We start from the raw sequence: 15,375 nt of genomic DNA on the forward strand, positions 1-15,375 counted from the left end.
TTCTGCCAGCTCCCTCATAGCCTCTCTGCCCAGTCTTTCAAGCCTTTGCACATGTTATTCCTTCACTCACATTTAATTTTGTATGAGTTGTTTCATTTGTTATGAGCTTCACTACATATGAACATTGTTTCTGATTGTTCAGTGATAGTAAATACGCATTATATTTCTAAAAAGCAAATATGCTTCCGCATAAATATATGCATTAATTAATGAAGTCTGCTTTTTCAAGTGTCTGCTGTGGTTGATATAGCAGGAAAATTGATGAGCATCAGAGCTATCAAGCCAGCATATATTAACTCTTTTAAAACTAAGTTAACCACTTGGTCCCTTTTCTGCTACCTCTGGATATGCCAGTGCTCGGGTTGGGGTCCTCTGTCCTGCATCTGTGCAAGGTTCTGAGGTTTTGCCTCTCTTGGACTTGCTTCATCAGTGACTGTGTGTTCACTGAGGTGAGACCTTCTGCATCTTATAGGAGAGCACACACCCCCCAGTCGTTAGGCTCCTGACAACCATACCTTTCACTTTCCCTCTCATTAATTTCACGGACATTTGTTTATTACATACAAATTGAACATGGTAATTACAGAGCTTTATACATATTTGGGGGTCCAAGGAGGACCATCCTACTGCACTAAAAGTTACTGAACCACATTGTGGTTATGTCAGTGTGATGCCCCAGGGAGAGGGATGTTAAATTGCACCGTAACTGCCTTCTTGGAGAAAAATGACACATGAGTGTTTCCATCTCAACATGGGGCTGGGACAGATTTGCATCAAGACCTGAGAGTGAGACATTCTCGCAGGGCTCACAGCTGAGACAGAGCATATGTTCCTCAAGTCCTTGGGATCAGTCCTTGGGATCAGAGCAGTATTTAAACCTTCCTGCAAGTCAGGGCTGTCCTGAGTTTATTTTTCCCCATGGTAAATATACAGACAAGCTGTTAAGTATGAATCTTGTTGTTCAGGTAAATTGTCCCTAATGAAGAGAGCAGAGTCTAATATACAAAGGCATTACAGAACCAACCAAGTGAGTATAATAGGCCTATACATTTAGTTTTCAATGCTTAAGTGAATAATATTTTGCACTTTAATTAGTATGTACCAAGTTGGCCTACTAAAATACTATTTGTGAGCAACTTGCAGCTCAAGGTATGAATATCAGGACCTGCTTTGTGGAGAGCTGTCTCAGCATTTCTGTACACACAGCTGTGTGTCCTAGGTGTAGGCAGAAAGCGCTCACATATGTCACTTCTTTTGCAGGTGGTGAAATCCAATCCCTCTGAAGAAAGTCCGCACATAACAATGACGTTATCAAGGCACTATACACTGGGGAAATATTTCGGCAGTCAAAGCAAACCATCACAACTGCAGGACTATGCAACAAATTCTCAGTCCCCATACCATGTCCGAGGTCCAATAAATCAAGTTTATTCTGAAATCCTTCTCAGCAGGCTGTGCAAGTAAGAGGGAGCTTGTCAGCACATAGCGTCTCTTGGATGAAGGGCTGGGACTAGAGATCTGCCACTACCTGAGTGACAATCGAAGGACCGTGGTGAATTTATGACACGCTATTTATGACATGCTTCCTTGATTGGCTGCGCACACATCAACAGAGTTTGGGACATGTGGCATTTTTCCTAAAACTTTATGGAATCAAGATATGCCCTGGCAACTCTGTGGTGTCAAAATGGAAGATGGAGGGATGCAAAGGAGAGAAGAGGGGAAGTTACTTGAACTGTTGCCAAAGGCTAGAACAGCTGTAGCTCAAGCAACTGTGTATTAATGATAGTAAAGAGGAAGAAATATATACACTTGAACGATTTGGAAAGGACTGCTTTAGCTCTTCAGCACTATCTAGTTTTCTATTTATAGAGACACTGTAATGATTGAATGTATTTAGAAACTGGCTACATTCCATTTTAAAGAGTTCTATTTTATATGGATGGGTTCCTTTCAATATCAAAACTTCTCTATTTAGGCACTTGGTTTATACAATTTGAAAATGTCTATTAGCATTTTACTGATGACGCCAAGTTTTGAACTCTAGGGTTTTTAGTGAAAACACACCCCTTCTTTGATGGAACAGATGTCTACTCTATTTTTTGCATGTTCTAAAGCTAATATAGAGATAGATTACTCAAACTTGGGACCGATTATAACCGTTTCAATGTAGCATGTAAATATAATGAATAACCTTATTTATGGTCCCAGTTTAGGAGAGTAGCCATATGCAGGAAGACTTCCTAGATATGTGCTTCAGCATCTTCCTTGGCCTGTAAGCCAAGCAAGTCTTCTTCCCACATGGAAGTGCCATTTTTTTAATGATTGTGTATAAAATACTTGCCAATTTGTGAAGTCAGTACCACACACAGAAGAAAAATCCCCTTTGCAAAAACACATAAGAACTTTGGGGACTGGTTTTTAATCTGTCATGACGAGTGTGTGATGCAATGTGATGGGAGCAGAATATACTGCCTGCATCTCCTGCTTGGCAGGGACAAGACCTTCTCTGAGCACTAGTTTCATGCTGTAGCCCAGCTACATCACCAGTGTTTGCAGATCTAGTCTGGGCGAAACCCCACGGAGAGGCTCCACCACTGCAGGGGGCACCAGTTTGCCCATCCCCTGCCATCACGTTGACAGCACATTCATTCACAGCTGTGGTGCCCTGATGGGAAACCAAATGTGGTCCAGGCTTAGCAGCTGGGTGGTGGGTTAATGGTGACAGAGAGCAAAGCCCCCTGACACTGTTCTCCCTACAGATTATCCAGTTATGGATTTTTATGAATCCAGTCACAAAGTTGGCAATCAGGGCACCCCTCTCTCCCACCATGCACTACAGAAGGGAATTGGAATGAGGTAATTACGAATCTAATGAAGGATCCGCCGAGCTCTGTAACATGCTTCCCCCTTCACAATTCTGTATTTAATCCTCCACTAGCCTCTACTGCCTTTGGGAGAGGAAGCCTCAATAAATGTTAGGGAAGAAACAAATTATAGCACAGAACTAATCAACATCTTATTGGCCTTAGTACCACCCAGAGGGGCTGCCCTGTATAGAAGTAGGACTAGAAATTCATAACACCGCAATTAGGATTTGCCAAAGATTCTTAAACTCAACACAGTCTCTATCTTCAGCCAAAGTATTGTGAATTCTTGCTCCTTGAGATAAGCTATGTAGAGATATAATGGCAAATTCTCATGCAATATGGACTTGATTGGAGGATCGTCAAAAAGAGGATCTGGCGTATCTAATTCAGGAGGCTTTCCGCTATATTGACAAAGCTTCTAATTTAGACAACGACATTACATTTAGCGAGACAGTGTGAAAATTTCTGTTTCTCTATGATATGCTGCTGCTATGCTTACAGTAAATGTCCCTGAATTTCTATGTAAGGTTTTCGCTGGCATGGAGCTTTACGTGAAAGACGGGTCAGGAACTGTGCATAAATGCTGAAAATGTCAGCATTTGGTTTTGAGCAATATAATTATCTAAGAAATATAATTGTATGCAAATTTTGTAATATATAATCTTGGGTCTGGAACTCCGGGGCTGCACAACCTTAGAGTTGAGGGATTTAATATCATGTCATTAATATCACTAGCTACAATGTGCAGCCAGATGTCTTTGGTATGAAAATGATCAATGATAGGTGTATTACAATTCTGCTTCTGTTAATTTTTTTTTTGTAGCTCACTTAAATCCACATGCTGTTACTGTTATTGTTCTGTACACAAATGTTTTTAAGGCATGAACTGGGTTTTTGTTTTGTTTTTTTTTTGAGTCAAAGCCTATTGCTGAAGCATCAGCTATATTGATGGAAAGGAAAGAGCTGACACTTATATTGTAGCTGATATCAGCAAATGTGCAATTCATCACTTCTGGTTTCACCACAAAATGGTTTACATGTGCTGTACACCCAGATGTCTTAATGTTTTCCGAATCTTAATATTTTTCAAATGTATCAAGTTGAAATTTTCCTGTGTGTTTTCTATTTTTTACATGTCTATGTACATATATATGTCTGTACAAAGTTATTGGTACAATTCGCAAATTGATCTTTATTTAAACAAGTTCTTTGAATAAGCTTTGTTCCAACACTATATATGATCCATGTAATCTTAGGAATAAACAAAGGGAATGCAGACTAAAACAGGTACCAAGGTACATTTTTCATTTAACTTTCAAATATATCTGGCATCTATAGGTATGTGAAAGAAGAGAGTTGAGATTCACATGGAAACATCACTCGCTTGAACACATGAAAATTTACAGATTAAGACAATAAAAGAACTATAATGTCTGAATTCCAGTCAGAGCACACGTGTTGCTATCAATGCTTTACTTTAGAATTATCACATCTGCTATGACGTTTTGCCTGAATAAGCATTAAAATGTTCCTACTATATTAAGACTGATTCGTAATATAGGATTCTTTTCCCCGTAAATTTACCTTAGTCCCATTACTTACCATTAAAACAGCAAAAGGCCTAATTATAAGGTGAATTCCACTTCCTAATACAGACAGGAATAGCCCTGGAATTGGTGCTAGGATTGAAATAATCAGGCTGGGGAACAAGTACTCTGAGAAGTGGTGTTTCCTGCCCAACATCTGCCCAGCAGCACGTGGAGTTTAGAGCAGAACCAGGGTATACTTTAAGCTACAGGCAGAGAGACTGAAACTCTGCTGCAAAAAATAAATACCCTGACATCCAAAGCAGCAATCTCAGCTATTTTTGCACCCCTTTACACTTATAGCAGTATGATGTACCAGTGTCCAATGAGTTATAACTCCTCCTCTCTCCTATAACTCCATAGACGTTGCACAGTGATTTGGTTTTTAGCCTTGCTGGGTAGATGGCCACCATGATCAAGTCCCTCGCACTGAGTATCTTTGAAATAAATGGCTATAACAAAAAAAGATTTCCCTATTTGTAGGGAAATGCCTTGATAAGTCAGCTTGACAAGGAGCTGAAAGAATGAACTACAAATACTATTTTTGCACTTAGTACTATTTGAAAATGTTATTCTTTAGCATAATCTCTTTCACACCACTAAATCTAAGGCCTTTAGTTTTCTATTCTGTGACATACTAAAGGGACATCAAAGTCAATTTATTTGCTTAGTGGGTGGGGTAGCGGGGCATCCAATTACCTCAAGGTTGAAACAACCACTAATAGTTATGCTTCTGTTGCTATGCTGAGCCAAATAGAATGCTTTGAAGAAGCAGATATGTGTGATATTAAGTTGACTGCAGTCCAGGGATCTTTCAGATTACTTTTTTAGAGTAAAGCAATTTTTTAGAGGTGCAGCAAGCTATTTGGCATGGAGTCAAACTGCTAAACAAGCCTCTGTAGGCTCGCATGAAAAATAGTCTTACCTTTTTGTTTGCCTGCTAGCTTTGCATCTGGCTTGTTTTACCTCGCTGTTACGACTATCTGTACCTGCTCTATTCCACACCAGCCTTTCTTTCAGGGGACCTGAGAAGTTTCTTCTTCATCTTAGAAGCAACTTTTAGAAATCTGAGAGATGCTTGTTGCAGATTCAGGCAGAACCTGCAAAATATCAATGTCGTTATCCTTATGTTTTTGTCAATTCCAAGAGCAAAAGATCTACTGAGTGCAGCATGGGTAAAGCATGCCTCTTCTCTAGGGCAGTGATTTTCTGTATCGAATTTAAACCAGCTGTGTTGTGGTAAGCACTTAGTGTGCACTAGCACTTAGCTCTTCATGGAGCTTGCCTTTACCAAGCCAAACTCCATCTTCCAAACTGCACAGCCAACTTTACCTGTGTAAATCTTCAAAACACTGGAGCAGTCAGTGTGTAATGCAGGTACACCTATGTGTCGGTGCTGGTACACATCCTCCAGTATTTACTGGTGCCTTCACACTACTCACTGAATGGAAAAGCACTGACTACACAGTAAAAAGATGCTATGCGTTTTAACCTTGCCCGCCTGTGGTTTGGTGGTACTAAAAATAGTGTTACATGTGTCGGTCTGGGCCAGTACCTAGAGCCACGTGTCCCAGAAAACTTCTCAAGTCATTGACTTGAAGGGCAAGATGGGCCCGGAGGGTCATAACAGGGACTCCTGCAGCACCAGTTTCCGTTGCGATGGACTTCTCCTTTCTCCAGGTTCATTTATCTGTCTGCTTGGCCGGCTCCTCGGCAGCTGTGGGCAGCCCTTCCTGCAATCCCTCAAACACGCTCAACAGCCTTGGCAAGGCACACCGTGGTAAGTAGCCCTGAACTGAAGATAAAGTGTATGTTTAGATGAAACGTGAACTGAGGTCTTTGTGAAACACAGCACCTACTCAGCATCTCCTTGACTTCCTCTAGAATTGAACTGCTCTAATGAGGAGCAGAATTCAGTCCCTTTCAGATGAATCTCAGATAACGGGGTCTTTTCTCGACTTTTGACAAACTTTTTTCCCCACTGCTTGCTTCCATGAAAAAAAGGGAGGGATCTTCTCTGCATGCCTAACAGAGTGAGATGAGCCGCGTTAGCACACAGTCACTGCAGTAGGCTTTTCCCTCATATACCTCATTATGGGGAGAAATTTCCCACGGCAGACGGTGTTCTCAATACCGTGATTTATTTTTTTCCTGGCTTGAGCAGTGAGAGGCAATGCGATCCAAACAGCCAGGGCCTGGCTCGGTGTCCACCAGCGCTGCCGGCCCCGGTGCTGCTCTCAGGATGCGAGGCAGAGCCTGGGTGAAGACAAGACTGCAGAACTAAAATCCTTGCCTGAGGAATCAAAACGCCTCAGACACCTTTTGGCAAAGTCAGGGCAGTTACAAAAAGCTCACTACAGATCAAGAGGGTGAAATGAAAGTTGTCAGGAGCCCTTTAAAGTCAGTAAATTCTCTGGGATATTGCCAGAGTTTGAAGACCAGATCTGTATTTGGCAGAGTTTCTCACTTGCCATGTTCTGAAAACGTCTTTTATCTCTTATTTTGTACTTCTCATTATCAACTTCCATATTTCCGTTATGATTCTCTGGGATTAAGGAGCTTAAAGTAATACTTCTGCTCTGCCTGATAATGACTATGCAGCCTCCCCGCATGGTAGTCCAATTGTCTTATAAATCAGGGAAGTTTTATTATTTCTGCAGGGTTTTTTTCCTTTACTTCCACATACCAGCTCCAAAAATTTTGTATATTTACAGTTAATCATCTATGGCTTTAGTTATGATAACTTCAATGCCTCCAACACATCCAAAGAAACCTGCTGATCCCTATTTATCTTAATAGGACAGAAAATACTTTAAACCATGAAAACCTGACCTTGCAAGTCATTAGACAATGCAGCACTCAGCATGATCTAGCCCACAACTGGCTTCCTGGTAAAATAAAGAATCAGAATCACGTCTTCGTATATAATAATGTGATGTTGTCTTTTACTAAAGTTTATACTAGAGCGATTACAATTTGAAAGTGATTTGTGTGGACTCATAGGGTTTTTTTCATCTCAGGGCCTTTGTTAAGCTCTCTTTACAGCAAATGGTATCTATTAGCTACTGTAAAATCCTGTTTCAACTTGCTTTGTGCACTGCGTCCTGCCCAGTTATTCTAAGACACATACATACAAAGGGATTTACTGCCGATGGTAAAAGGTTAAATCATAACAGGTCTTACCACTCCACCCATTGCTGATCCCTAAATTCCACGTTGCGTCATTCCGGTGCAGTAACAAGGAGTCAGGGTCTAGTAACCCCGTGATGCTGGCTGTCTGCGTGGCTCCTCAGTCTCTAGAACAGTTCAGCGCTGAAGCCCCGATGGAGCTATCAAAATAGCACACCTTCAGCTATGAAACACATACAACAGAGCCTGCAGACATACTCAAAACACGTCTGTTGCGTCATGTTCAGCCTGGAAGTCCAGGATGACAACTTCTAGGGACTATCTATTTTCAGGCACCAGAACCCAGATTCCTCCTTAACTCTAGATATCTAACTGAGGCATAGTAATTATGAGTGTGGTCACACTAGGCTTCTTCATAGTCACCAGAGAAAGACCAAGGTCTGAGTTATTCTCTATTACTTGTCCAATATTGCTTACTGTACAGGGAACTTAAAGTAAGTGAGACACTGGCACAGGTTGCCCAGAGAGGTGGTGGAAGCCCCATCCCTGGAAGTTTTTAAGGCCAAGCTGGACGGGGCTCTGAGCAACTTGATCTAGCGGGAGATGTCCCTGCCCATGGCAGGGGGGGTTGGAACTAGATGATCTTTAAGGTCCCTTCCAACCCTAACAATTCTATGATTCTATGATTCTAAGTCTCAGAATCTTCTGATAGGTGCCTAAAGTTTTGAGAGAGGAATGTCAACTCAACAGAGGAGTGACTGTTGGATTCATTGTGCAGGTAGATGTTTTTGCATCCCCACTCTGATCATTTAGACCAGGAATTTGACCACAAGGCCACCACCACCATCAGGACATGGTCCCCAGCATGGCCTAGGGTGGTACCTTCTCAACACCTGCTCCTGGAGCTGCTTGATTGTTTAACAGTGTGCTGGGTCAGAGGGAAGACAGCCCTCCAGGTAAACTGGTGAGTAGAACATTTAATGGTAGTATGGGATATGCAGGTTTAAGACCCTTCATTTGGAAAAATGAAGAACAAATCTACTGCCTTACAAGGGGGCTGGGTGGATGTCTCTCTTTCCGTGAGAAAAGCCAAGCTGTCAGGTACTTTACTCCAGAAAATATTACAGATTATTTTTCAAGTTTAGAAACCAGATCAGAGATAGGTACCTGGCTGGTGTCTTGAAAGCTCCAACTTATGGCTCTTACGCCTGTGCTTGAAGTCCGTGGTCAGCCTAAGTACTTTAGGGGCTACTGACTTCACTATGCAGTAAAAGCATCAAATAGGTGTTAAAAACCTGAGTCAAATACCTTGGTCACATACCCCATTTTGGCTCTATGAAGAATTTATTGCCCTGAGCACCTCTCCACACCTCACGCACACAAACACACCCCCAACACCATTGCCATGATTTACAGCTGTTCATGCAATTACTCTCTAACCCACTTCACTCAAAACAATACAGGCTAGGAGAGACCTTGCTGAATTAAGGTGTGTAAACTAATCAGGGCAATGTCAGATGATTTGGGCTGGGCAGCTGCTAGATAGCAGCTACGCCAGTGGGTGAATGGTAGCATCCCTGAAGACATAGAGGGGAAAGGCGAACGAGGAGCTGACAGTCTCTCCGCAAGTTAGCTGCATCTTTCCCTGCTGAAGTCCTGTTGATGGACTTGTCCTGCAGCTCCTGGGGTTTGAATGTCTGGCTTCAAAGCAATATCGTTAAATTAATATGAATAAATACCTGCTACAAATACAAGTCTGTAAATGAGACAAAAAGGGTCAAAATCAGGAACTTCTAAATGTTCAGTAACTATATCCAACTGTGCCTAGGGAGTCCCGAGGGACTATAATGAGTCTATAGATCAAGTTAACACCTGCTCCTCATGCTTTTCTTAATTAAAATTCAGTAGAGATGCAAGTCATTTTAATGAGTGATCTGCAGCTGCGCAGGAGCCAGTTTGGAGTAGAGGCTGCCTCGACAACGCCGCACAGTTTGCACAAGGCAATTGTCCTACTTTGTATCTGGCACATCATCTTCAGTGCTGCTCCAGCCCAGGCAATTAGGTTTTTTCCAAGTTTTTTTTCCTGGGGCATTCTGAGGGACAGAATATCAACCGCTTCATCGTTACGTGTCCCCCAAGTTCACAGTTGTTTCAAGTTTGGACTGATAACCTCCAGAAAAACCTGCGTTTAGACTGTGGGAAGGTCAATTGGGGTGAGCTGACCTGCCTAGAAGGTGTCAGTGCCCAAATAACAGAACGACCATCACAACACTAGGGAGTACGGTCCTGCAGCTGCTGGGAGAGAGTCAGCACAGCGGTACACCCCAGTCTTCCACAGCCAAAGTGACCGAGGACTGCAGGCCAGCAAACGGCAGCACTTGCACATCTAGCAAGGCTTTTCTTGTCCTGAAGAGGCCCTCCCTGCCGTGGACTTCCTTCGATTTCTTCCATTTGGGAAAGTAAGTCCTAGCCTTGCTCTCTCCACCATAACCAGGACTTCCAGGACTTTGCCTCCTTCTGGGGCTTGGGGAAGCTGGGATGATCCTGCCGCTTTCCTCCATCCCAGCCACACATTTTCTGGGATGTTTATAAGTGAAAACACCACACTGACTATTCGTTTCCTGGTCCAAGGTTGTTGCTGCCCCTGCTGGGCAAAGGCTTTCTACACAGAACATAGAAGGTCTGGGTAAGGAAAACTGATGGGGAGACAAAAAAAAAATCCATTGGCACATTTAAGGTTTTGACAGTAATTTAGCCACAGACAAGTTGCTGAAGTGAAAAGTATGGCTAATGTCCAAGTGGCAGCTCACTTCAATATAAAATGAAAGAAAATCCAAGGCTTGATTTACAAGGGCTCTGGTAAAAATGCTGTGACACAACCCTGGTAGATTTTTCCCTGTTTGTGTCTTAAAATCTTTCACTAAGTAATAATATTGAGGGACCTGGCCCTATTTTCTTAGTTTCAGATGGAATATTTGCAGGGTTTTTTTCTCACCACATAACAATATTAATGGCAGTGCAAGCGATGCTCAATAGACAGAAATCTAAGGTCCAATCCTGGTTTGTTCATACATGATATCTTATTACTTTTGAAGGAAAAGAAGATACCCAGCAGAAGTGTCCAGTACCTTTCCAGATTATTGTTGAGAGATTTAGAGACAAATACTATGAAAACATCTAAGCAAATGCCCTGTCACGGCCACATATTCAACTGCTGTTAACAGACCTGCTTCCTGTATCCGTAAGTGTTTTATAGCCAACTAGTCAAGAATGTAGATAAAGCGGTTTGGTATTAATGTCTTGCACATAGTTCCAACGTGAGGACAAGCTACCTGTGTCCTTTTCCTCATGTCTAGATTCCTTCCTCCAACCGTTCACATTTTTATTTAGAAGGATCCCCAAAAGGGGCTTCCAGGTTCCTAGAAAATGACAAACCTCAGAAGCCCAAAGTTCTTCAGATTTGCATGTGCTTTACTTGGATGCACACGCTGCTCTGTGTGAGCATGACCGCATGCAAGCAATTCATGGGCTCTCCTGGCTCATCTTGTCGAGTCCTGCAAATAGATAATTCCCATTTATTAGAAAGGCATTCCCAGCCTTTTCCTTTTCCTGCCTTTCGTCGAACATTCTTTTGCAAAACCTTTCAGCCTTTCTTTTCCACTTCCATCGTTTTGCCTTACTTCGCATGGGGTTCCACGCTTTCCATCTCCCCCTACCCCTGCCTGTGGAGAGTTGACTGAGCCCATTTTCCCAGTCCCCACACACCACCTTAGCCTGCCGACTAGCGTCCAGCTCTCAGTTGGTGAAGCTGTGGTCTCCATCAGCTTTATCTTGGTGGACAAGTGGTGAAGGCTTTGTGAGCGAGGCAGCGTGCCTCCATGCTGCAGCCGCTTTCATAAGGATTACAGGCTGTCCTGACAGCGAGCAGAAGGGGCAAGTTGCGCAGTTTGTTTCCTCAGAAGGTCAGAGAGAGCTGTACCGCTGACTTACAATGACCTCCAGACCTCAGCGAGCCTCCAGACTCAGCATGCCTCTCCTGAGCTAAGACTCCTGTTTACAACCAGGGTCGACTGTGCAACTAAAACCTGTCAGAAGCAAAAGTTGTGAGAAGATGAAAACTTAAGTAAGGCGGTGTCCTGGTTTAGGCCATACTGGGCAATGACAAGACAACAGATGAATGCATTTCAGTTTTCCATGTTCTCTTCCTTCGTCACCCTTGTTTTGCTTTCCAGAACATGAATTCCGTCAAATCTCTATTTTCACATAAATCTGTCCTACCTACCTTTTTATCTTCCATCCCCCGCGCCTGTATAGGTGAAATTACATGCTGTAGTTACACAGCCATGTCCTCCTTTTTACCCGGTCCTAATGCAGTGACAGCGTACTAAAGGAAGGAAAGTTTTGTGTTGGTGAGGTGGAGACCTCTGACTTAAATAGGTGGAGCTGTATTCCTGTAACACAGCAGATTCGGGATTTGGGTGAGTAAATTGCACCAACTCTCACACTCACACGTGCGTAAGTGGTCTCAGGAGTCTCACTGTAAAGCAGTCTACCTTGTAACACATCACCTCGGCGTACAGCTTTAAGTGTCTTAAAGCTTAGTTCTATTAAAAAAAAAGTTGTTTCCATAGCTCCTGGCCACTTTCTGAGCCTCGCAGGTTCTGCAGCTAGGGAGTAGTTTTACATCTGATTTTTTTTAATTTTTTTTTAAAACCAGTTTGCTTATTTTTGTAAGGCAGGTAAATTTAAAGTTAATATACAGCCCCTCTATAGCCACAAATAATACAATGAAACTTTGTCCTCCAATATTGCTGCAGGGATCTGATCCAGTAGACACTTACCGTTAAGTTTATATGACATAAATACAGCCTGGTATAGTTTGATTCAGCAGACATTTATTTTTCTGCTTTACTTACACTGTACAGATAGTGCCATTTATTCCTTGAAAGTAGTCATGGATATAAAATAGAGACCATATGGAATATTTTCAAGCTCTGGGGTTTTTTTATAACGAGATCTGGGAATATGCTCCTCTCCATTTTGAATACATATGATTCACTTAACGTTTTGTATTTAAGCTTCCCTTCTAACTATGCTGCATTAGTTTTTGCTGTGCCCAGTTCCCATAACAATACAAGTCATCTTTATTGGTAAAGGTAAGTGAAAACTATTTACTCTCTGTCCTTCAAATTCAGTTTATATTTTTGTTTTGGCTTCGTCAGTATATTTTCACCTCTCAGTTTCTACATTTACCAGAAGAAGAACTTTAATGGAGACATTTTTGTTGGCATTGCTAACGATAGCATTTTCCATCTCAAATGTAAAAATAAAAATAATACATCAGTGCTTCAAAAGCATGATAATGACGTAAAAATTGTGGCAGCTACAATAAACCAAAATAAGTTGAGTTCTCTTTCGTATATTTTTGCATCTGAATCACACACTCAAGCGTCCTCTGCAGTCATGAAAGCTTTTCAATCACACGTGTCCAGTAAGCTGTACTTCAAAACACAGGCCAACTATCACCAAGTCAGTCTGCAAATCTTTCCTAATGAATCACCCAGATTACTGTCCAGCAAATATGGTCTCCTGGGTAGCCTGGAGGTTAGATAGACAAGAAGTGCACAGAGACACTGGATTCTCGTGATAACCAAGCCAGCCTTCTGATAATAAAAATAGAAATCCTTATCACTTTCCTCCCCTTTGCTCCAACAGATATTAAAGAAGTGTTACAAGCCTTGGAAAACACAAGATGAGGTGAAGATAGTGACAGTCATTTCCAGAAAACAGGCTTGTTTTCCCTTCTTTTTTTGGTGTTGGACTGGGCCTGTTGTATATCATCATGATGTTTGTCCATGAATGAATGGATTCTCAAGGGACCCTTGCAGATAACACTTCCAGGGTGCGCCTGAGGAGGGTGTATGTTCCATTTAAACACAGATAATGGGATGTGTGGCACTAAAAAGCAATTCTAAGTAATCATATATAGCTTACACTCAAATATCATAATACAAACCTATTTCCTAATCACTTCTGTAGAAATATAGAGAAATTCAGCAACAGCAATGAAGCACCTGTCAGGCTCTCACACACAAAAGTACCAAGTGCAGCTGGAGCAGAGTGATGAGATGGAGCAAATTCTACAGCAACTTCTGAGGATACTTAGGAAATAAAATTGATTAATATTTATGCAAGTGAGAAATTAAAAGACTTGATGGTCCTGTCTGTTGTCCTTCACTAGCTAAAGGGCAGGAAAATTCTGAATCACGAGATAATTAAATTTTCTGAGCAATAACAAGGTTGAAAGCGTTTGCTATGAGCATATTGAAACTATAAAAATATGTCTAATTTCTAGACAGAAGAAGTCATTAACTTGGTGTTGAGGCTGTAAATAAATCGTTCATTCAAGAGGGAAACTTAATACTGTGTGCGCTATTAAAAACAGATATTTATGGCACCTCAGCACTTAATTTTACAGCTGTGTTTGTGAGCTCCTTTAAGCTTCATCTGGGGAATCTTTCGCATACCGCAGGAACTGCAACTGGCTAGAGTTCCCAGCGCTCTGGGAAGCAGCCCTGTCTCTGTAGGACAGGAGAGGAACGGCAGGGAGTTGCCCAGTTCCACTGCCACGGTCAGCATTAGCCACCGCACTTTGAAGGAGCTGAGAGCCTTCCTTCAGAGCTGCTGGTGTTTATGGAGTCCTGGCATCAGCCGGACCCACCAGGGCATCATCGGATCACGTTCCTCCCACTTGCCTCTTCTAGCAAAGACTAACTGGCTGTACTAGCTCCTGAACGGGGTTGGGGTGGAGAGTGCCTTGGCCTACTCTCCGGGATGAATCCCAAGGCATCTTTACTACTGCCCGTGCCGTGCTGAGGGATACTCTCCTCTGCTCACATGAGTAGGGGAAATCGTGGATGCTCAAGGTCCACGCTGACCCCATTTTCGCTGGTGGTGACTGGAGATTTTTGCAGCTGTTGAACCGCTCAAACATCTCAAAAGACAAGAGTCAAGACAATTGTGCATATATAATTTGCACAATTATATATGTGCAAATAAATAATTATCAGCACAATAAGAAACTACCTGTAGGAAGGGCATAAAACCACGCAAAACCTCCCCAAACAACCTAAACTATTCCCTTTTACCCGCATGGGCCTTAAATTTCGCATGATTTAGGTCCGTGCTATTACAAGGCTGCTGAGATGTCAAACCCCAGCTACTTTGATAACTCGCCAGTTTAGCAGGGAGTTCAATTAGTTGGGGACAGCCTAAACCCTGTAGACTTTGGCATCTTGCCTGTGGCTACACGCATTTTAAACCACAACCGCCCTGCCTCGTGCAACAGTGGATAAATAGCGCAGCTGCAGGGATATAACAAGGGTGAGATTTCCAAAGCTGAAAGACTCTCTGTGACAATGGCACTAAAAGGTTTAAGTGGGTTCAAATACCCCAGAAGCAGGCCCAGCCAAAAAAAGCATGTTAGAAAGAGAGGAGGAGGGGATGACTAAGGAGAAGAAATAAGAAGGTGGCTCAGGAAACAGGTAACGTGTTACACTGATTTAGTAAGATTTAGTAACATTCAAGGAGGGATTTGATGTTTATCAGCTAATGCAATCAAAAATGTTGGAAGTGTTATAAAACCTGCTACTTCGAGGCAACCCGTAACCTTTTGACTTTAAAATGAACCTTTGTGAAGTTGCAGATTACCTTCTTATTAGGGAGTCTCTTGCACCTTCATTTTTAACTTCTGTTGTCCTCATTATCAGTGAAAACAGGCAATTTTATGT

At 42.3% G+C, this 15,375-nt stretch overlaps 1 protein-coding gene across 2 annotated transcripts in view; it reads left to right on the forward strand.

The window, feature by feature from the left end:
* The window catches only part of CPED1 (cadherin like and PC-esterase domain containing 1), a 152,294-nt gene extending 147,602 nt beyond the window's left edge, over positions 1 to 4,692 (forward strand). The window contains exon 24 of one of the 2 annotated variants that reach the window (XM_054199693.1): positions 1,261 to 4,692. In XM_054199693.1, coding sequence (XP_054055668.1) covers positions 1,261 to 1,464 — 204 coding nt within the window. In that variant the 3' untranslated portion in view covers positions 1,465 to 4,692. The remainder of the gene's footprint in view (positions 1 to 1,260) is intronic. The other variant, XM_054199701.1, reaches the window with a different exon arrangement.
* The last annotated feature ends 10,683 nt before the right edge of the window (positions 4,693 to 15,375 follow it).

This window comes from Rissa tridactyla, chromosome 1, assembly GCF_028500815.1.
Source record: "Rissa tridactyla isolate bRisTri1 chromosome 1, bRisTri1.patW.cur.20221130, whole genome shotgun sequence".
NCBI lineage: Eukaryota > Metazoa > Chordata > Aves > Charadriiformes > Laridae > Rissa > Rissa tridactyla.